The following is a 23030-nucleotide window of genomic DNA, read 5'->3' as shown; positions in this document are numbered from 1 at the left end:
AAGACTTCTTGATATTTTGCATTCGTAAAGGTCGACAATAGCTCGAGAATGACGATAATGAAGAGTTGAAGAACAAAAGAAACAAAAACCCAAAAAATAAAAAAATAAAGGAAAGAAAAAAAAACAAAAAGAATCCATCAAAGGATGACAAATTCAAACGGTAGGTTATGAGAGAATTGCGAGTTAACTAACATAATACAGTTTCAGGCCCATCAGATAATAGACCATGGAGATTGGAGGATGAAGAAATCGAAGTGTTCATGGTCGATTTTGGGAGATTGAGGCATTTCCTCGTGAAAACGAAGGTGGGAATCGCGTTCAGCGAGTCGAAAATGTGCAAGCTAAAAAGTTTTGACTTTATTGGCCAACAAATGCGACTACCAACGACTATAGATGTGATGACCAACGGAGCTTTTCATTGATTTCTGGGTAAGATTAAATAATAATATAAAATTTTAAAATTAAAAATTATCACGTCAACCCTTTCGTTAAGTTTTTATGTCAAGGTTGTAAAATGAAACAAAAACTTAACGCTATGTATGATTTTAAAAAATGAAGTTTAAGTACTAAAACAAATCAAAATTGATAATTTAGACACTAAACGTGTAGTTTAACCTTAAATTAAATACTAAATACAATCAGATTATTCCATAAATGTGAAATTTAAAGGAATATCATAACTAAAAGAAACAAAAATAAAATAGAAAATGTTCTTCATTAGGTGATAATGTCTTTTATCTATTTAATATTGTCCATACTTTTTTTTTAAAAAAAAAATCTAACGTATAATCCTAATTTTAGATTATCAAATACACTTATGAATTATGATATCAAAATTATTAAAAATATTAATTTTTAGGTGACAATATTATCAATAAAATATCAAATTATCAAACAAACCCTAATTAACCTTATCCGATAATTTTTTAAAATCATAACAAAAAGCACATTCAAGGTGATTATTGCTTGAAATCATTATTAGTTCCCTAATTATTATGCATGTACTTTAATGTATACTATTTATTAACTCTTGATGTTACATGTCTACTTTATCTAGTGCTTCTCATCAATGGTAGAAAACAAATATATTCAAACGTCACAAATAATATGAATATTAAAATAATATTTATTCAAAAAAATTAATTATTGATGATTTACGTACATCATGCAACATAGTTATTTGAAATCACGGTCTTAAGAGAGAATAACATTTTCTTTAATAATTTAAGTCGTTTGATGGGTTCAAAATTTATTTATTTATTTTTATAATTATTGAAATTTGATTTCTTAATTAATTAATATTTCATTTTTAATATGAATCATGACATATTTACTTTCGGCTGGCCATGATGAATGTATCAAAAGATACAAATATTTCTCTTTGATTCACATTTAGTTAGTCAAAAAGGATGTCTAAGGTACATCATCTTTAAATACGGTTAAGGAAATTCGTTATTAGAACTGTTAATATTTTTTAACATTTTTAATAAAACGTTACCTAAAACATTATTTTTTCCACCGGAAATGTTCATATTGGGCGTTATCTAAAATGTTTAACATTTCCGGTAAGACGTAACCTAAAACATTATTTTTTTCTACCGGAAATGTTAATATTAGGCACTACCTAAAATGTTATTTTTTCTACCGGAAATTAGGTAGTGAAATTAACATCTCCGATAAAAAAAATAATGTTTTAAATAGCGATCTATCGAAAATGTTAAAAAAATATTAACATTTCCGATAGAATCTTTATTTAAACGTATATTAAGGTTGTCGTACAAAGTAACTACCCGTAAAAAAAAGATAGGGTTGAAGCTTGGGATTACCTATTTTTTTCTTCCCAAAATCAGTATGAACATAGAAAAGCTTAATTTAGTTTTGTTCAATTTGGATGGAGTTATATTTAAATAAGGTTTTTTAAATATTAATTTAAAAATATTTTCAATTATTATCTTTATCTATATTAATAATTAAAGTTGTGATCGAATTTCCCATTAGTTTAATAACATGAGATATTAGGTTTAGACATAGTTTTTGGGTAAATTTTATTTTCGGCCCTATGCTTCTTATAATTAATTGGATTTAGTCCTTATTACATAATAATCACACTTTTAACTATTTTAATTTATTTTCTTTTACAATTGAATCTTCTTTTATTTATTTAATTTTACTAGCATGTTTATTAATTTGCGTATTTAATCTCTTAGCATTATTTATTTACCTATTTATTTATTTTATGTCACTTTTTTTATTTATTTCTGCATGTAGTATCACTATTTATTGTAATTACTACTACTATTATTATTACATTTTATTCCATTTACCTATATTACATTTTATTCCATTTACCTATATTACATTTTGTTTTCTTTAAAAAAATGATATAATATATATATTTATATATAATACTTACTTCAAACATCGTAACATGTTTAATATTCCTCACGCGTAATCGTCTTTTTAAATTTAATTTTAACTTTAAATTTAAACGCAAGCATCCAATTTTTTTGTTGTCCTTTAGTTTCAAGGTTTCACATTGATTAATCTGGATCGGCCCGAGCCGCACACCTAAATTTGGTGGGCGAGTCTCCCAGCGGGGATTTTCTATATACACAATGACTCGAACTTGAGACATTGCTTAAGCGATATCAAGCTACTTATCATTTAAACTAACCTCGTTTGTCAAGCATCCAAAATTTTACAATATTGGTATCTTCATAATCTTTCTAAACCATTAACATCACACACGGTAACCACAACTATTCACACTCCCTTTAATCACCAAGACAATTATATGAGTTTAAAATACTATCCGCAACTGATATCATCCTAACCAAATTGTACGAGGATAGAGGGAAAATTTCTTTATATAATGTAATTGAAACAAAAAAGATTTTCTCATAAATGGATGGAATTTTTTTTTATCTAGAGTTATTATTATTGTATATATATTAAGAAAGATGTTTGAATTATTTGACGTCTTCTAAAAAACACTGGAATTTCTTTATTTAGATAATGTCTCTATTGCAGCGTTACTAACTTGCAGACATGTATGTATTTTGGGAGAAGACGTAAAATCTTTTGTGTATCTTTATGAAGACATCAAATGATTCATGCGATTTTCATGTAACACTGTACAGAGCACCCTATTTAAGAAAAATAAAATAAGGTGATCATTACATGAGAATTTTTGTTTCACCATATTATTTGGGCAATTTGACCAAACTATAATACAATATATTGATGAATAAAAATTAAAATTATTCTTGCAAGTCTTTTAAAAATAGGGTAAATTACGTATTTAGTATCTAAATGATTAATTATGGTCTGTTTTAATACCTAAACTTTTATTTTTTTTTCAAAATCATACCTAACGTTTAGTTTTCATTTCATTTTAAGTATTTTGCCATTAAAAACTTAATGTGTCTAGTACATAAACTATCGATTTTGATCTATTTTAGTACCTAAACTTTTATATTTTTTTCAAAACTTAACGTTAAATTTTGAACGAGATACTAAAATTAAACAAAAATTAAACTTTGGGCATGGTTTTGAAAAAAAAAATAAAAGTTTAGGTACTAAAACTAACTAAAATAAAACAAAAACGAAATAAACACGTAATTTATCCTTAAAGATATTCAAATATTTAATTGATTAAGAGATATCTCAACAGTAAAAAAGAATAATGTTATTTTTAGAGAATTCGAGTTTAAATTTTTGTATCCGTAAGATATATAACTATATATTGTACGTTTTAAGAACTAGCTAATTTTTTTTATAAGAGATTTTACTTTATAATCATATTGAATTATTAAAAAATAATAATAAATAAATAAAAACAAGAGTCTCAAAATCAGATAACTCGTGAAAAATTAACAAACTTTTAATAATTATTTATTTTAAATAATATAAAAAGCTACTTTTTGTTGAGAGATGATTATAAATATATTATAAACCCTAAGGACAAAAATCCCACCGAAAGCATCGTTTTCGAAAACATTTTGATTTCACCTCCAACTTAGGGGAAAACAACCACTCTTTAGTCGAACAAAAACACCCATCACCACTTTCATTCGAGAAAAAAAAAGCATGCAACCGGAGAATTTCGAGCTCTACCGGTTTCTCGCCCAGAACGGCGTCGTCGGAGGGTTTCCGACCAGTTCGGGTTTTCCGGCTATGCAAAGCTTCTCTAGTTCCTCCACGTACTACCCTTTGGAGATGTCCGGTGTTACCAGTGAAACGACGCCGCAGGATAGAGCTCTTGCCGCCTTGAAGAACCATAAGGAGGCTGAGAAAAGGAGGAGGGAGAGGATTAATTCTCATCTCAACAGGCTTAGAACTCTTCTCCCTTGTAATTCAAAGGTAATATACATATATATATATATAGTATTTCATTTAAGTAATTTGAAGCTTTTAGAAAAATGGGTTTTGAATTTAGATTATGATTGGCTTAAGTCTTGTTTGGATGTGCATTGTTGAACGTTGAATTCTTTTTCTTTCTCTTTCTTGTTGCTGTAGCTTGTTGACTGTTTGTTTCTCGGGAAAAAATAACAGTAGGGGATGGATTTCTTTTGACCACGGCCCACGAATTGCTAAATGACTCGACTTTTTCCTAACACAATTATTTGTAGTCGTTTCAGTGTTTTAATCCTTTGAAAAATAACAATAATCGAATTATCCGATAACCTAAATTAATTTATATTAAAAAATTAGATGATTTAATCGATTCAATTATTAGAATTATCTCTTTTAATCACGTGTAAACCCTAATTCATCATCATGACTTTTGACTCAAAGTGAATAAGCTTTTTGGTTCGATTTGTTTTCTTCAGACAGACAAGGCTTCACTTCTAGCGAAGGTGGTCCAACGAGTGAAGGAACTAAAAGAACAAGCTCTCGAGACGGCCGAGCTCGATAATTTACCGTCCGAGACCGACGAAATCACCGTGCTCTCGTGTGATTATTCCGACGACGGGAGATTGATCTTCAAGGCCTCGTTTTGCTGCGAGGATCGATCCGATCTCCTGCCGGAACTAATCGACATCCTAAACTCCCTCCACTTGAAGACCCTTAAGGCCGAGATGGCGACGCTCGGGGGACGTATACGCAACGTCCTGATCGTCGCCGCCGACAAGGATCACAGCATCGAATCGGTCCAGTTCTTGCAAAACGCGCTGAAATCTTTGCTCGAACGTTCGAATCCGAGCGATAGGTCGAAAAGGAGGCGAGTGTTGGATCATAAAATGATGGTGTAGTGGCCTTATCTATTTATCCATGGCCATTGTTTAAAAATTTCATCTTCAACCTTTTGCTTTTTAAGAGTGAGCTTATCTTTGTTTCTAGGGTTTTACATGCATCTTGATTGTATGGTGATTGGTGAGCTTAGGGTTTATCTTTTTTTTTATGAAACCAAGAAGATATGGGACAAAGAACTCTGTGTGTGATGTGGAATTGTTATATAAATGGTAAATTTGTGGTTTTGAATTCATTTTACCTCTGTTTTTAGATAAACGCAATAAAGGTTAGGATTCACTTACCCCTAATACTTTTAGATTATTCACTTACCCCTAATACTTTTAGTTTTATATATTTTTTTAAGAACGTTGAACGAATTATCATAAAAGATGTAAAACTAAACAATTTAGATGTTAAAATGAAATAAAACTAAACTTTAGATATAGTTTTAAAAAGATTGAAAGTTTATGTACTAAAATGAATCGATTGATCTAGTAAGACGAGATATTAGATTTCAAAAACATAGCTTAAAAATTTTGAGTGGTGCAATAAACGAAACAAAAACTAAAGTTTTTAATGATTGGTACTAAAATAAAACAAAAAAAAAACTAAACATTAAATATGGTTTTGAAAAATTTAAAGTTTAAGTACTAAAACAGATCAAAACTGATAGTTCAAGTACTGAGCGTTAATTTACCCATACAAATATAAGAGACATATGAATTTATGAGATTTAGACATGAGAAGCTGCAGTTGAAAAGGGGTAGCAAGAATCAAATCCAATCATCTGAAATTATATATATGTGAAAGTAATTGGTTGGTGTCGTTTTGTTTGTAAAAAGCAGTCGTTTGTGTGAGTTTCGATGAGTTTGCGAAGATCACGTATTTTGTCTATTACGTATATGTTTATCACGTAGAGGGTAATGCTTCTTCCCTCCCTCACCATTTATTTTTTTTAACACCCAATTTGGAAAGAAAAAAAAACTAATATTTTATTCAAAAAAACGAAAAGTAATTATTCGAGTCGGTCCAACTCGAATCAAAAAATTTAAAAGAAATTTACTTCAAAGGTTTATTCGAGTCAACAGATATATCCTTGTGAAATAGAGATCATTGATGGTTAAATTATCTATTAACACATATCAGATTCAGGTCGATGCCGATAATGAATAAGCACGATAAAAAAATGAAGTAATGGGCAGTGTTAGAGTTGTGTGATAGTATGGTGAATGGTTGTTATTCTTGTAGGTCTCGGGATTCAAGCACTAGAGATTGTAAGGTATTTAAGCGTTATTGTTAAACGATTTAGAGTTTTAAAACAGATTTTTACTTGTAAGCATCTTAGAAAAAACAATTGCTCCACGTGATATTTTAATATGGTTTATTTTATCAATTATTTTTATATTTATTAATATATTGTCTATGTTATTGTAAATAAAAAAAATAAGAAATAAATAAAAAGGGATGACAATAATTTTTAGATGATCTATGGTAATAATTTAACTTAATTTGAGTTTAATAAAGGTATAATGTCAAAATTAGTCCCCACTTTATCAAAATGATCATTTTACTTTTTATTCTATTTTAGAGCATTTTGGTTCTATCGTTTTATTTTAGGATAAAAAGACCCTTAACATTTGATAAAATAATCACTTTGTCTCTTAATATTTTATTTTCGAGGCATTTTAGCCCTCAACATTTCATTTTAGATTAAAAAATACTCATATTTTAGAATGTTAATTGTGTGTTAACTAATGATTTTCATCTATGGAAGGAAATTTTTTCTAGAAGTAAAACGTTAATGGTCAAGATGCTCTTAAAAAATGGAATTTAATAAATATTGGGGGTCTATTTTTGATATTTTACCTTAAATAAAATGGAAAATGAAGAGGAGAGGCGTGAATAAAGGGTAGGCTGACAAGAAGAAAGTAACAAATGATGGTCGGTGTATGAGAAGAAAAAAGAGATTTTCGTTCACAAATTTCTTCACAAATTTCTAGGGCAGGAAGAAGAAAGGGAGACAAAAGGAAAAACAAAGTGAATAATGTCGGGAAGACGTGCAATCTCAGCTCGTCTTTGTCTCCCCCTGTCGTCTCTGCTTCTTATTCCCCCCAAGGAATCATTGCTTCCATCCCCCACCTCTTTCCTCAAAGTATGTGCCCTTTTCTTACATCGTTTTGTATCCACATTAGATCCGATTTTAAACTTATTGAGTCGTGTCGATAGTTAAAAAGAATGTTATTTTATTAATAATTATATAGTCTAGTAAGATGAAATATTAAATTTGTTAAGTAAAGTTAATAATTTAAATTTTAACGTTTGTGTATAGAGTAAAATGGGTTGAAAGATTTATCTTTATAATGAGTTTTTGTAAAATTCGATTTAAATTACTCGATTAATAGATTGAATAACAATGATTAATTTACAAAAAAGAATATTGTTTACTTTTAAGATTCTGAGATCGAATAACTATTATTCATTCGAAATTTGATTTGATTCTAAGTAAGGAAGGTTTCATTCGATTCAAAGCTTGATATAATTTTTAAGATAAAAATCTACATCCAATTCTAACAATTATAAAAATTTTCTCATTTTATGCGATAAAATAAATATTTATTTGAAAAATATAGAGAGATAAATATTTTAGTAATTATTTCTAAATATATAGAGAAAAAATATAGTATTAAGATTGTACATTTGACCCGGTTCTGACTTGATCCTAAATTATTTTTTTAATAAATGATTGGGTTTAGATTGAATCAGGGTCGGGTTTAGAATGAAAAATACTTGACTTGACCCAAAAATGAAAATATAATATATATCTTAATATATTATATTTATTATAAACCTGGTATGATTTTAAATTCTATAGAAAAAAAAATCTTGATCCTATATAATTAGATATGAACCCTTTAGATTCGAGTTGAATGAAAATCCCTAATTCTTTTAGGGATAAGCTTCAATTGGGCTTCAAGAAGATGAATTGATTTTAATTGGGCCCAAATTTTAGTCACTTCCCAAACAGACCCCTAAGGGCCCCCTTTCCATCCAATGGGTAATTCCATTGTCTAAATTTCAGTCCATTAGGAGAGTAAAGTGCATACGAGACAATTAGTATGATGTTGGTTAAGCCGAACGAACCGAACGTTTAACGAATCGTTCGTGAAACATTTAGCGGGAAGTTCATTTATTTATTAAACAGGCGAATATGAACAAGATTTTATGTTCACCCAATTACTTTTATGTTCGTTCATTTATCATTTTAACGAACGAACATGAACAAGCTAAATTTCTTAACGAACGAACACAAACAAGAAATTTCGTTCACTTAGTTGTTTGTGTTAGTTCGTTTGTTCGATTAAAACTAAACAAACTAACATGAGCATGCCCTCATCCATGCTCGTTCGGTTCATTTACGGGCCTAATGTTGGTCCACTAGCAAACATTTCTAATTCTTACTACATTACTAATAGTGGACTTTACATATTCGAATTCGAATTCAAATCATTTTTAATCGAACTGAATTTTATTTACTCACATTGATATGTCTTATGATTATATTTGTTCATAAGTCGGGATTTTAGACTATGTCGGGTCGGATCAGATTTATTTAAATAAAAATCGAGTATAGAGAATTCAGACTATTTTGGCCTGGAAAATTGCTTTTTATAATTTATATATTGGCAATGACCAACTCTAGCTGGATCGAGAGATAACGAGTTCAATACCCTAAACAAGTTGTCCCAAAAGAGTTTTCCCTAAGTCGGAATCCGAACTCGACTCAACTCCGAACTTAGTCGGGGTCTTTGCGACTACCGGACACCGGGGTCTCGGACCGAAAAAACGAAAAATGGCGGCAATGACACAAATGTTTTCTATTCCAAGGCTTGTTTAGGCCAAAGACGTTTCCACTTAGAGATCTCTTCTTTGTAAAGCTTTCTAATTCCACCATAAAATCCATCAACTTCATTGCCTACTTCTCTATGATCTTTCCTATTTATCGCCGTTTTCCGCCATCTCGAGCTTGCCGGGTACTGCTTGAACTCTAGCGTCACCGTATCTGTGTCGACAAACACAATGCTGTTACTTTGAAACTCATGGTTAAAGCATACAATGCCGGCTATATTGCTCGGTCCTCTCGGTTTTTTTCTTGAAGTACTCATGTTTAACACTCGTACTCGACACACAGGCCATAGCTAAACACCAATTTGACATCTTTTGCACCTAAAAAGACTATGGCATGCTAACAAGAGAATGTTCATCGAGGTTGCTGATGATTTCGACAACATCAATGGTGCAATAAGGCGAAAACCGGAAAACAATGATCGTAACATCGCTATAGAGCCTCGGTTAGCAATGAAAACAGTCTAGTTGAGTTTAAAGCACAGCTCGATTAGTTCATATAATCATGTTTTAAAATATGAATAAAGTCCGAGGCTGAATCCCGGAATCGATAATCTTTCTCCGATCCCTAGACCATGATCTCGATGAGTATACATGCAAGGCAGATCAAGTGATTTTTCCCTTACCTGTATATTGACAACGGCAATGGTTCTCATTTCCATCACACGAATCCATGTGACCAACAACACCATACCACCACCCTGCAAGAAATCAAGCTCACATTGATTACCATATTGTTTCTAGTAAGTGAAAGAATTAAAGTTTCGGGTTCGAGTCTCGTGAGCCGAGAACACATACGATCCAATCCGACTCGACTTTAGAACAATCGAGACTCAATATGACTACCGAGTACCCCGAATAGCTATCGGGAAAACCTCACCATAGGGGAATTCTTTGGTCTTTCTCCATTGAATCTCAATATGATCACCAGGTCTTAGATCAACTAACGAATCAGAAATGTGAAGATCATATGAACAAGTATCGACGGGCGGCGCCCTCAGCCTATCCCACGATATGTTCTCCTCCGCCGTCTGCCGTCCGTGAGGCGAGTACCTAAAAACAGATTACCAATGTCAAAATCAAGCCCAGGATTCAAATTCACGATCGCCGTCGCATTTTCGAGTCGTGATTTATTGCGGTTGCCGGCGATTATGCCATAATCAAATCAAATTACCTTGCCTGAAAGGTATCGGTCTTGGAATCATAGCTAAGGTTGGCATCATAACAAGATAACATAAACCCAGCATGTCCATTCTGCAAAAAAAAAAAACAATCATTTAACTAAAATCATCGCGTTCATCACTCATCAGCAACATTTAACGATTGTTAAAAGTTACCTCTCGGTTATAAACTTGTGCTGGGAACCAGAATTCGCCGGTTTCAAGAGACAGATACCAAGCCATGATCGAATTAACCGGCAAATCACTCTTCTTGAGCTGAATCTCACCATTTTCAGCTCTGGGTTTAGAGAGAAAAGGGCAGATTCTCGAAATCGAATCGATTAAACCCTTTTGGTTACTTCGATCCAAGAGATTTCTGGGTCTCATTTTCGAAGCAATATGCCATTGCCATTCCCTGTAAGCTGAATCCCCAATCACTCTACCCCATTTTCGCTTCATATGTTTCTCCCAAAGATGGTCGCTCGTACAACGGTCCCTTAACGAGGAGCAAACTCCGGCCATGGCGCATAGGCCGGCCGGCGAAAGGCGGTCCAGGATGCATTCGAGTGTCAGCTCCGGCAAGTCCAGCAACGACGTCGTATTGTCGTCTTCCTTTTGATTCTCAAACGACCCGAACTTCGACTTCATCTTCTTCAATGGGGCGATCTGAAGGAAACTGATGAATCCGAGCTTTCCCTTGTGGAACAATGGCGGAAACAATCTCAATTTACAGTGAAGGATCCTTTGATGGGTGCTTGAAGACAATGACTGAGAAACATGATATAAGTAACAGAAACATTTTTGGATTTTTTTTTTGTCAAAAGAAAGAATCAACGAAGAAGAAGAAATTATGCAAAATAGAGATGATATTAGAGCAGGGGTATTTATATTGTTCTTCTCATGTCGGTTTGGTGTGTGTTTACATTTTGGTTTCATTAGTGGTTAAATTATGTTTTTGGTCCCTTATATTTTGGGAGAACACATGAGTTACAAAATACTAAAATTAAATTATTAAATATTTAAAAAGATTAAATACATTATTAAAAATAAAAAATAAAAGAAATATCATAAACTATCAGGGATCCTAAAACATAATTTAACCACTAATCAAACCATATCACTCAAACTATTAACAAAAATCACCGTGAATAGAATTTTGGGTGAATTCCACATTTAGTACCTAAACTATCAATTTTGATTCATTTTAGTACCAAAACTTTCATTTTTTCAAAATCATATCTAACATTTAGTTTTTGTTTCATTTTAGTATACTGTCTTTAAAAATTAATCGTCGTGTCTATAGTCGCCAACCGTAGCATCCATTGGCCGATGAAGCCCAAACTTTTCAGCCAGCACCTTTTTGACCCCTGAATGTCATTTCGACCTCCATTTCACAGAAAATATCTCAGTCTTCCCAAATAGATGATATACTCTTCGACATTTTCATCCTTCAATCTCTATCATCAACTGTTTAATGGGTCTGAAATTGGATTATATTGATCGACTTGTCATTCTCTCGTGGTCTACCATTCAGATTGGTCGTCCGTCCTCCAAAGCTATGTCCCATCAACTCGCCCATTAATTTTTAATAGTGCGGTACTAAAACATAACAAAAACTAAACGTTATATAAGGTTTTGAAAAAATTAAAAGTTTAGGTGCTAAAATAAACCGAAACTGCTAGTTTAGGTACTAAAAGCATAGTTTACCCTAAAACTTTTCTAAAATTACACTATTTTATCAAAAGTGCAAGAAATCCTTAATATCGTTAAGCTAGAAATTAAATGACCTATTAATTCGTTTGGTTAAAACGTGGTGCTGAAGTTTTTGTGTTATTGACAAAGAAAAGAAAAGAAAAGAAAAGAAAGGAAAAGAAAATGAAAGAGAAGCAAAGTGGACGGATTTGTCAAAGTGCAAAACAAGGTGGACCTCTAAAAACATAAAGTGAAAATTAAATAATAAAAAATAACTAAATAAATGTGACACATAGGTTGAGTGTGAACACCATAGCCGCCATCTAACTTGGTAGTTGGGTTTTAGGAACTAATTTGGTTCGTTGGATGATGCCTTTGAAATTTAAGATAAAAAAACTATATATTATAATAAATGCACAATTTGTGGAAATTTTAGACTATGGGTCACATTCATAATCTTTTCTTCAATGGACTGTAGGTCTAATCTTAATGATTAGAGTAGATAAAATTTAGATTATTGGTTACATTCATGATCTTTAGAAAATTTTAGCCCCAACGTTTTATTTTATAACAAAATGTCTCACGAGTGGATGAAAATCGTTAATTGATGTAGCGATCAATGCTTCCTATTGATGTAGCGGGTAGTCCACGTATAATGTCACATTATTAAAAAAATATTTTTAAACTATTTTATATATATTTTTATAAGTGTATGTGTAATTAATTATAATTATAATATACTCTATTTTTTTTGTTGAAGTGGCATCACACGTGGACTTATCACGTCCGTATGAAACATTGGTGGTTAGTCAATTAACAATTTTCATCTAACCAAGGGACATTTTACTCCAAAATGGAACCTTGGGGGGCTATTTTGTTATTATGCCTTAAAAATCTCATTTTTCACGAACTAGGATCTCTCGAATCTATTAATAATAACACGCATACGTCTTACAGTCGCAACCGCTCGAACTCGATATTTATTTGGAATGTTTTACCATACTTGACTAAAAGAAATGTAACATTGTAACTAATAGAAAATTGTAATTTAATTGCTTCTTTTTGTAATAAATTATAAGTTCAACCACTTGGAAGCTAAATTATCATAACCGTCCAAATACAATGTATTAGATCTCCGGTTCCAATCACATGGAATTGAAAGAAGGTTAACCGAACCTTCGTAACATGGAGGACACGTGGCAAGTTTTGATTGGTAGATGAATAAATAATATATTTTAAAATATAATAAAATAGTGTAGGAATAAAATCTAGGGAAAAGTTTTTGTAAGATTTTGTGAGGTGACATGTCCAAAACCTAGGAATGAGATTTTTTAAAATTGGTAGGCTCATAATGGGATCCAAATTAGTTGAAAATTAGGTTGCCAAATGGTGTTAAATACCATTTAGTGAAGGGTTATGTAAGTAGGGATGGATCGAGGGGTGTTAGGGTACGGTCGTACCTTTTAGAATTTTTAAATTCTCTTATATTTTAGTTTTTTCCTTTGTATTTTCTATTGATTATTTAATTCCGTACACCCTAAAATTTTATAACTCCGTACCCTCTAAAACTTTTGATATAATTTATTAAGTTCGCCTGGCATAAATTTTCGTATCCGTTGGAGGCAAGATATAAGCTTACCCAAATCTTTAGATTTTGATAATATAATTGTTAAACTAATAATATTTCATATAGGTTTTATTTAATAGGAATCTTCATTGACATGTATAACTTTTATAGATTAAAGAAAATCCCATTGATATGTATACTTTTTAGGGTAAAGTATACAAATGGTCCATCGATTATAGGGTATTATTTTGTTGAGTCCCCTGACTATTAAAAGTTACAAAATAATCACCCTACTATAGTATGTTGCCTTTTTGAGTCCCTTGACTGTTAAAAGTTACAAAATTGTCATCCGACTATTCATTATGTTTCAATCTCGTCCTTTTTTTTGTTAAAACATTAATGGCAGTTTGAGATGTATGTTAATTTGTTGTCTGAGATATGATATTCGTTTGATATTCTAGATCAGATTTTATCATATCTCAAATATAGATTAATATCCAACTTAGACTACCGTCAATTTGTAACGGAAAATGACGAATTTGAAACATCATGAATAGTCGGATGACTATTTTATAACTTGTAATAGTCGAGGGACTAAAAAATAACATCCTATAGTAAGAGGACCATTTTGTAACTTTTAATAGTAATGGAACTCGACAAAATAACACCATATAGTCGAATGATCATTTGAATACTTAATTATTAAAAAAATTAATCATCAACTCTCAATAAAAAAAATATCAAATCCTATACAATAATTATTATTCTTGTAGACCTTGACCTTGTGTCGACAAAATTGGTTTGTAGTTGGCGAGGATGTGATTGGAACAAAGAAGTTGTTTCAGTGGTAAAAGAGAGTATTATTTTCTTTTGAGATCATAGGTTCGAGTAACCGTGTCTTTTGGATGTATGTACGCTATCAAAAATTTATAAAAATTATGAGCAAATATTATCTTATAATCACCGCATACAAATAAAAAAGGGTAAAGTACACAAATGGTCCCCCAACTATAGGTAGTTGCTTTGTTGAGTCCCTTGAGTATCAAAAGTTATAAAATGGTCACTCAACTATTCATTATGTTCCAAACTCGTCCTTTTCCATTAAAAGTTTAACAGACGTTTTAGTTAGACATTAACATGTTGACTGAGATATGATAGCCATTTGAGATTATGAGATCATATTTTATCATATCTTATTCAGTAGGTTAATGTACAAATCTGATTGTTGTCAAAATTTTAGCAAAAAATGACGATTTTGAAACATAATTAATGGTTAGGTGATCATTTTGTAACTTTTAATAGTCAAGTGACTCAACAAAGAAACTTTATATAGTTGGATGGACATTTTATAACTTTTAATAATCAAGGGACTAAATAAAGTAGTATCCTATAGTCAGGGACCATTTGTATACTATATCCTAAAAAAGGTATTTGGTGATAGAAGTGGCTCCAAAGTGAATTGTACCCGTTAACTCTTAGGGTGCGTTTGGTTTACAGAATGTAAGATTACCAGTGGGAATAAAAGATTACCAGGGAATAAGATTACTGAGAATGTTGTATTTTGTGTTTGGTTGGTTTAGTAGGAATGTAAGATTATCGTGTTTGGTTAAAGGAATAAAATATTATTGGAATATATATTTGACCAAATTATCCTTATTATATATTTATTTTTTAACAAGTTGGAAAATATTTATATATTTTCTTTAAAAAAATTAAATTCATAAAATTTATATAACTTTTTTTACAAAATTGAAAATATAAAAAGGTTTAATGAAAGGGTAAAATTTTATTTTAACCCCTGAACTTCATATAAAATTTTATTTATAGACTTTTTTGCCAATTTAAAATAGTTTAAGGATAAATTTATAATTTAACCTTCGTAGAATTTTTATTATTCAATGATAGAAGAAGGATATTTTTGAAAAAAAAAATTAAGGGTATTTTAGTCCAAAACGCCGGTAATCTAACAATACCTAAGGGAAGGGGTAATGATATTCCCGGTAATATACCAAAAAATCCATTATTAGTAATAAAATATTACCAGAAATGAGATTTCCGACCAACCAAACGGAAGAATATATATTACATTTCCATGAAAATCCCACATTCCCAAAATCAAACAACCGCTTAGCGAAGAAAATGATAGTTATCCGTTTGACAGGGTGCAACGAATGAATATTATGAGGGATGTTGATTTGTGAGAAATACCATAATAAAAGCCAACCCCTGCTTTTTGTTGGCCTAACTTCCCCACCAATCTCTCTCAACATCGTCAATGCTTAATTTTTTTCTGTTGAAAATATTTTAGATCACGACATCCAATTTTGTTTAGGGTAAAGTACAGTTACCTCGACTATAGGTAGTGTTTATTAAGCCCCTCGACTAATAAAAATTACAAAATGATCATTTAATTATAGACTATTGTTTTGTTAAGTTTCTTAATTATTAAAAGTTACAAAATGATCACTCGATTATTCATTATATTCTAAACTCATCATTTTTCATAAAAAAAAAATTAGTGGTTGTCTAAACTGGATGTTAACATGATGACTGGATATGATAGTTGTTTGAGATTTTAAGATCATATTTTATCCTATCAGAGTTAGCGAGTTAATGTTTAGCTCAGAATACCGCCAAATTTTTAATAAAAATGACGAGTTTGGAACATAATGAATAGTGAGTTACTATTTTGTAACTTTTAATGGTCGAGGGACTCAACAAAGAAATAGTCTATAGTTAAAGGATTATTTTATAGTTTTTAATAGTCGAGATACTTAAAAAGACAATACCCTATAGTAGAGAGACCATTTGTATACTTTACCCCTTTGTTCAATAGTCTGAGCCGATTATAAAATAATATATGTTCAAAATCATTCTCAACTCTAAAATTCATATCTCTAACTTTGCTTAACAATTTTAATGTCTCGTTCCATTAAATAAATTGGTTATTAATAATTAAAAGGCATATGATGATATGATATATACACTTGACATTTTTCTATACAATTAGATAAATTATTTGCATTTTTAAAAAAGACTAAATTGATATATACTATATATAATATTTCTCTAATTCTACGTATCACCACATTTTTAAGATTAAATCATGTCAAACTATTTAATAAAATTAATAAAATAGGTTTAAGGATGATTTTCATTTTTGTTCATGTAGTATTTTTCGTATAAATTTAACCCATGAAGTTGCTTAACCTCATCCATGTTTTAAATATTTACTATTATTTAGGATTTTATGTTAGGGTTTAGGGTGTTAAGTTAGGTTTATATTTAGGATTTACGGTTTTAAGTTAGGGTTTAGGGTTTTTCGAGGGATAAATTGATGCGTAAATACCATAGGAACAAAAATGATAAATTAGGTCTATTATAGGAGCAAAATGAGCACTTAATCCATAAAAATAAGTTGACATTAGGGGAAAAAACACATTTCAAAAAGTTAGGAGGACTAAAAAGATAGTAAAATTATAATCCAAGGAGAAAATTTATCAGGAGGCATAGAACATGGATCTTCTACGCAATTAGACCTATATGTTTTTGGGGAGTACTTGGATCGATTGAATCAAAGCATTAATTATTGTTATTGTTGTTGTTATTTGAATAGATTATTAATTATTAATTTGCCGAAAGTAAATGGTGACTTCTTCTTTACCATCCAGTTTGCCTTGTTACTCACATCAACCACATGTTGATGCTCCCAATGTCTTCAACTTGCATAGGATTTCCCATGCCATGCCATGGACCGTATTAAAGTTCAGCAACAAAAATGGAGTAACCCAAAATTAATCTGAATTTTCATATTTAAATAATATATGATTTATAAATTTATCGAGCGATATATGTGGTTAAAAGAATATTTCAGGGTTACATCTATTTCTATAGTAGACTTAATTTATCATTTTCGTCCATGTTATATTTTCGCATCAATCTAACTATTGAAATTGTTTAATTGCCTCAATATTTAAAACATTTACCATTTTTAGGATTTTAAGATAGAGTTTAAAATTAAGGGTTTATAGTTTGAGTTTAGGAGGCTAAGTTTAGGGTTTAAGATAATACAATTAAAATATTTCGAGGAATAAATTGATACAAAAATACGATAGAAACAAAAATGATAAATTGGAGAAATTATTTCATGAACCCAACTCAAAACATCATTCATGGTACCAGTAAATCACATTCATTAATTTTAAATTAACTTCTAAATAACTATCAACTCCTCATTAATTTATATATATATATTCATGATCTACTATTCTGAGTGCACATTCAAACTTAAAGCTTCTTTTACCTTTGTTACATGTACCACTCCCTACCTTCATTTACTAATCCTATCATCATACAAGTCACATTATTATTCGACCTATATCGTTTTACAACATTCTGTGGCCAACGTACAGCTTTATCGACATTATAAACGACCGTCGTGTTACCGTTCCCGACATTAGACACAGCAAAAGTAGCCATAGCTTCCCGGAAGATTCGGGATGTCATTGTTGATGATGAAGAACAGCGCAGTGTGGAGGCTCCGTCTTCAGAGAGATGGATTTTGTATCTACTTGTCATTCACGTGGCCTGGCCAGCCAGAGAGAACTAAGAGCTCGGAGACGAGAGAAATAGTCATTTATAGCAAGAAGGGCACGAGCTGATTGTCGAGTCGTTAAGATCCGGTGCATTTGTTGAAGTGTCTGCTGTCGTAGATTATCGGCCTGGTATGTTAAAGAGAGATTATTAATCCGGTGACCGCCCCAAATCCAAATAAATCTGAATATTGCACAAGGAAGGGAAGTACCTGACGAAGGAACCCTTCGAGGGTTCCTAGCTTTCCCATGGCCATGGCCATTTGACCCATATAATTTGCCACATTTCTGGATGGTCCCGAGGGGGCAGGTGAGCCGTTTGCCAACGTCTCGGCCAAAGATTGCTGTAATGCTTCCATCCCTTGTGACAACGCATCTTCGGCCTGCTGGGACGATTGCTGCAAGTTCTGGATGCCCATAAACTGTTGCTCGGTTAGAGGCTCCAACTGATTTGCAAGAAGCTACAAGCAACATGAATTAAGCTTAGAGAATATGGAAAACAACAAAAGTTTTAATACTGGAGGTCGGGAATCAAGAATTGAGCTCACCTTAAGAAGCTCAGATGAGCGGAAGCCACCTATCCAAAGAAAACACCGTTCCGCTGGTGTTTTCCACATTCCCGATAAGATATGAAAAACATCAGCTTTTGCAGCGATGCCTTTCAAACGGAAAATATCGTCAAAATGCGCTGTGACGCTGTCAACAATAGTGCGAAGCTCAGTGTCACCAGCGTGCGAATTGACTGCAGCCCTCAGCTCACTTATGTGCCTATTGTGTTCCTCTAGCCACCGTGCATACTCGGCATCAAATGCCAGGGCACCTGCACAGCAGTCCATAAAGCCAATATCTTATCGTATGATATCGCTAATGGATGCCAATGACTAAGGCACTTAAAAACGATACTTAGTTTTAGTACTCTTCCAAACAACGACACTAGTTTAATAATCAATCAAATTCCATAACGGGAAAAAAGGATCTATTCGATAATCTTATACTTGGTGCAACACAAAGACTGAAGGTTGTAAATGCACATAAAACAGGCCTTCTATGTTCCAAATAATAGCATCTATCCCGACTTAACAATATTTCAAAATGCGATGAACTTTCTACCCCTAGAATTAAAATACTGTAACTTGGTAAACAGTACCTTTTCTCCGATTTTTGGGAATAGAAGTCGACATGGCTAACACATAATATCCACAAGGCTAATAACTACTGTATGAAACATATTTCAACAAACTCAAAACATAATTACTTGAACTACGAGCCCCTAACAGCAAATCACAAATATCATTTTTCAAATTCCAATGATGAAAATAGAACTCGCATACCATTTCCACTCGTTGATTGAGATTGATCTCCGGAGTTTGAAATGAATATACCCTGAAGTGAAAGAAGCAAAAACAAAGAAAAGTGAGGCACAATAGGCAGCCCTAGCACCCTGAAAATCGATGAATGCATATGATATGCATCATGACATTAACGGGATAACATAAAGCAGACCTGCTGACGAGCTCGCTGCAGCTCTTGCTCAAGTTGCGTCAGTTTCAGTCGACTACTCTCTAGTTGTTGCACATATGCCTAGATTTTAAAGGCAAAGGGATTAAGAATAAAGGAATGTACACTAATATGTTCTATGTACAGGCTCTAATTATTGTAGTAAATAAATGAAGCGCCACAGCCATTGGTGCATTTAAGCTTTATTCTGTAGTTCATATCCACGTCGATTCGATACGTGCTAGCGTTTCCTCACGGTTCCAACCAAAACCATGAGGGTTAACAACAATGTTTTCCCAATTTTTATATCCCCAAAAGGGGCAATTAATATGAGTAAGATGGGGGATGTGATGGTGTAATTTCAACCCAATTTTGCAGTGGATTTTATAAGTGACCTCTTAATCTATAATAACACAGAAAGTAAGTGTACCTTGACGGATAATTGCCACCAGAATATAATAAAATCTTGAGTATATAAACATGATAAATTGAAAATATTAGAGAAGTTCAATAAAGGAATACCTTTTTCCTTAACCGGCTTTTTCTTGCAGCCTCACGATTTTGAGCAAGCCTACGCAACGTCTGCAAATTAGTCATTGAGAAGGAAATATGAATAATTCATCAAAATTATACAAGGACAAACTGATTCAAGAATATAATATTCGTGTTATTTCAATTTCAATTTCAATTGCAAAAGAAACTGACCTTCTGATCTGTTTTATCTTTTGACCTGCCACTAGAATCCGAGGCCACAGTAGCATTTGTTAGACCTCTTCCAAACTGCAGAAAAGGATGATCAAAGGTTCGGCCAGTAAGCAGATTCTCCAACACAATAAATACATTTGTGCACATGCGCATGCTATATATATCTATGTAAATACATTTTTCTTTTTATTACTTCTCAATGATGAAAGAAAAAGTAGATTCAGACAAGCAAGGGTTATAAACACTGTGATCTTAAACATTGATACATCAAATTGAAGTAAGAGGTATCACCCTTTGATTCTTCTCCTCAGTATCGTCCGTTGACGTATCAGTTCTGGGGCTGCCATCCGCCATATTGGAGTCCCCCCAGTTCTCCCGACCAACCGATATATGGGCAAGATTTGGTTGGATATCCTTCTGAAGCGACAATGGTTGGGACCCCACTACAACAGAAGAGAGATTGCTGTCTGCGGATGCAAGGGTCTAACACACACACACAAAAGAACTCTCAGTAACTAAATTTATGTCAAAAATTCGAAGCAAAAACACAATTTCCGAAAGGAAATGGATGTCCACCTTGCTTAAAGCACCAAATTGAGCATCAGCTAATGCCTGGCTATTCGACTTTATTTGATTAAATAAAGGATCTAAAATGCAAGAATATTATCAGTTGACAATATATACCAAATAAAGTCCATAATGAAAAGAAGAAAAAGAGGCTGAATATTTTTTTATAAGAATTGGAGGTCTCGTTAAAAACCCCCTTCATAATTGTCAGAAAACCAGAGAGGTATACTGAGAGAAAGCGGAAGGGTGAATAATCAAGTAGTGTAATGCATTAAGCAATTCATTTCCCATGAAATATAAAATTGAATGCTTGCATATGCCTGCTAATAGTAGATTGAAGCCCATAATTACATACTTCTGGTAAGATTAATAGCATCCTCTATTCGAAAATGCTCAAGGGATCCAAAGTCAGGAATTTGAGAAGAACAAACGGCATTCGCCTCTGTGCCACTGAAATCCATGTCATTAAAACCACATATTCAATTGTAAGGCAGTATGATTCAATAAGATCGGGTTGTATTCCTAGACAAGAAGAAAATGCTACATCGAAATATTTCACAGTAACAAAGCATGAAAAAAAATCTACATTCAAAGTAGTTATAATAAGGCCGATCGAATATTCTCACAATCATAATAATATATTAACATTCTTTCCATAGATGACAAACTGACAACATAAAAGACAACAAAACAATATATTAACTCCTTGACTCAGCCCCTTAGTAATATTAACAGCATCCTATACTTGTAACGAACAAAAAACGCCATGAATTCTCCTTCGCAAATATTAAAAATACAAACTTGAAGTGCACCCGGAGACGGACAATTATCAAGTAAAACCATATCACCTTAACACGTGCATAGGAAAAAAATAAGTGTTCTTTATCACGATATGAACCTTTCAGTTGATGTAAAACCATTATTTCCTCGGAAAACCAATTGAGGACATAAAAGACAACAAAACAATATACTAAGCGATACTAATGTAATCCTATACTTGTAACGATCATAAAAAGCCATGAATTCTCCTTTGTCCATCACAATTCAAAATTCAACCGCTTCGTTGAATACCTACACTCGACCAACTCTACCCTAGCACAAGTTCAATAACTAAGATAATAAAGATGTCTCAACAAACAAATACACAAACATGTAGCCAGTGCAAAGCTCGTGTAGAAACAGATCGATGAATTCGAACAAAAAAGCAATCAAAAGCTCATAAACAGCATAAAATCGAAAGAAAAACCTGGGATCCGAAGTAGGTACTGCAGGAACATAGCTCGGCATTACGCTGAATCTTTCCTATTATTTTCTACACCGTTATTCACCGTTCTACTGCCCATCAATCACAGCCATATAAATCATCATCCAAAAAAAATCTCTTTTGTTTATCCTCTTACAGTAAGCTCCTTCAATTTCGTTCACTGAGTCAACCAAAAACAACCCCAAATAACTCAGATAAAAGTGACCCAAAATGATATTTATAAGCTACGTATAATCAAACCTTCTCAAAAACCAAAAACAACAAGAATTCTCATTATATTCACCAACTAATCCGTACGGTTTTGCTACCAAAATAAAAAACCCAAATCTAAAAGCAACCCAAATAGAAAATTAGATTGACTTGAGCTGAGAACTGACCTTGATTTTTGCTCTGAGTTGAAATCTTAAAGCACCACCGATTAGACACAGCTTGAACTGAGAAGAACTTGTTTCGGCAAAAATGAAAAATAAAATTACTTAGCAAAAGTAAATAAAGGAGTTAAGAAACCAAAAAGAGAAAAGGAAAACCCTAATAAAGCTTATTTGAGGAGTAAGAAATCGTTTTTTAAAAGGAAGCAATCCTCCATTTCTGACTTTTTGATGGCATGTATGAATCAGTCGTACATAAAACAGTATGTAATATAAAAATAAAAGATCTAATTATTCTTTTAGTCCCTATGGAATGTAACATTTATGATCCAGTCAATTTAGTCCACATGTTTAAAGGGTGTTCCCCCCTAAAATAAACCTAAATCAGTCATTTTAACTTCATTTTGTAATTACATCAATTTTATTATCGAACTCATTTCATTATATCAATTTTTTCATTTAAATGGCGTTGATCGTTAT

General features: G+C 32.2%; 2 protein-coding genes and 1 pseudogene across 2 annotated transcripts; 1 reads left to right on the top strand and 2 right to left on the bottom strand.

Annotated features, from left to right (window-relative positions):
* The first annotated feature begins 4045 nt into the window (after positions 1–4045).
* Positions 4046–5388, top strand: LOC120187671 (transcription factor bHLH106-like). The gene is made up of 2 exons (XM_039191336.1): positions 4046–4362; positions 4833–5388. The coding sequence occupies exons 1-2, from the start codon at positions 4090–4092 to the stop codon at positions 5253–5255; spliced, it is 696 nt and encodes a 231-aa protein (XP_039047267.1). The 5' UTR covers positions 4046–4089; the 3' UTR covers positions 5256–5388.
* A 3491-nt stretch (positions 5389–8879) lies between these two features.
* LOC120187661 (F-box protein At2g41170-like) lies at positions 8880–11137 on the bottom strand. Its single transcript, XM_039191330.1, has 5 exons — positions 10476–11137; positions 10313–10392; positions 10019–10191; positions 9765–9839; positions 8880–9295 (listed from the first exon to the last, which is right to left on the bottom strand). The coding sequence occupies exons 1-5, from the start codon at positions 10944–10946 to the stop codon at positions 9111–9113; spliced, it is 984 nt and encodes a 327-aa protein (XP_039047261.1). The 5' UTR covers positions 10947–11137; the 3' UTR covers positions 8880–9110.
* Positions 11138–17821: 6684 nt separating this feature from the next.
* LOC120187647 lies at positions 17822–22696 on the bottom strand (annotated as a pseudogene).
* Between the last annotated feature and the right edge of the window lie 334 nt (positions 22697–23030).

This window comes from Hibiscus syriacus, unplaced genomic scaffold (genome assembly GCF_006381635.1).
Source record: "Hibiscus syriacus cultivar Baekdansim isolate YM2019G1 unplaced genomic scaffold, ASM638163v2 tig00004041_pilon, whole genome shotgun sequence".
NCBI lineage: Eukaryota > Viridiplantae > Streptophyta > Magnoliopsida > Malvales > Malvaceae > Hibiscus > Hibiscus syriacus.
This window is presented reverse-complemented; position numbering and strand designations above follow the sequence as displayed.

Excerpts from the sequence above, each read along its gene's own strand:
- LOC120187671 (XM_039191336.1), top strand. The coding sequence starts at position 4,090 with ATGCAACCGGAGAATTTCGAGCTCTACCGGTTTCTCGCCCAGAACGGC. Across the intron at positions 4,363-4,832 it reads TTCTCCCTTGTAATTCAAAG|ACAGACAAGGCTTCACTTCT; the intron begins GTAATATACATA and ends TGTTTTCTTCAG.
- LOC120187661 (XM_039191330.1), bottom strand. The coding sequence starts at position 10,946 with ATGAAGTCGAAGTTCGGGTCGTTTGAGAATCAAAAGGAAGACGACAAT. Across the intron at positions 10,393-10,475 it reads CACAAGTTTATAACCGAGAG|AATGGACATGCTGGGTTTAT; the intron begins GTAACTTTTAAC and ends TTTTTTTTGCAG. Across the intron at positions 9,296-9,764 it reads TTGCCGTTGTCAATATACAG|ATACGGTGACGCTAGAGTTC; the intron begins GTAAGGGAAAAA and ends TTGTCGACACAG.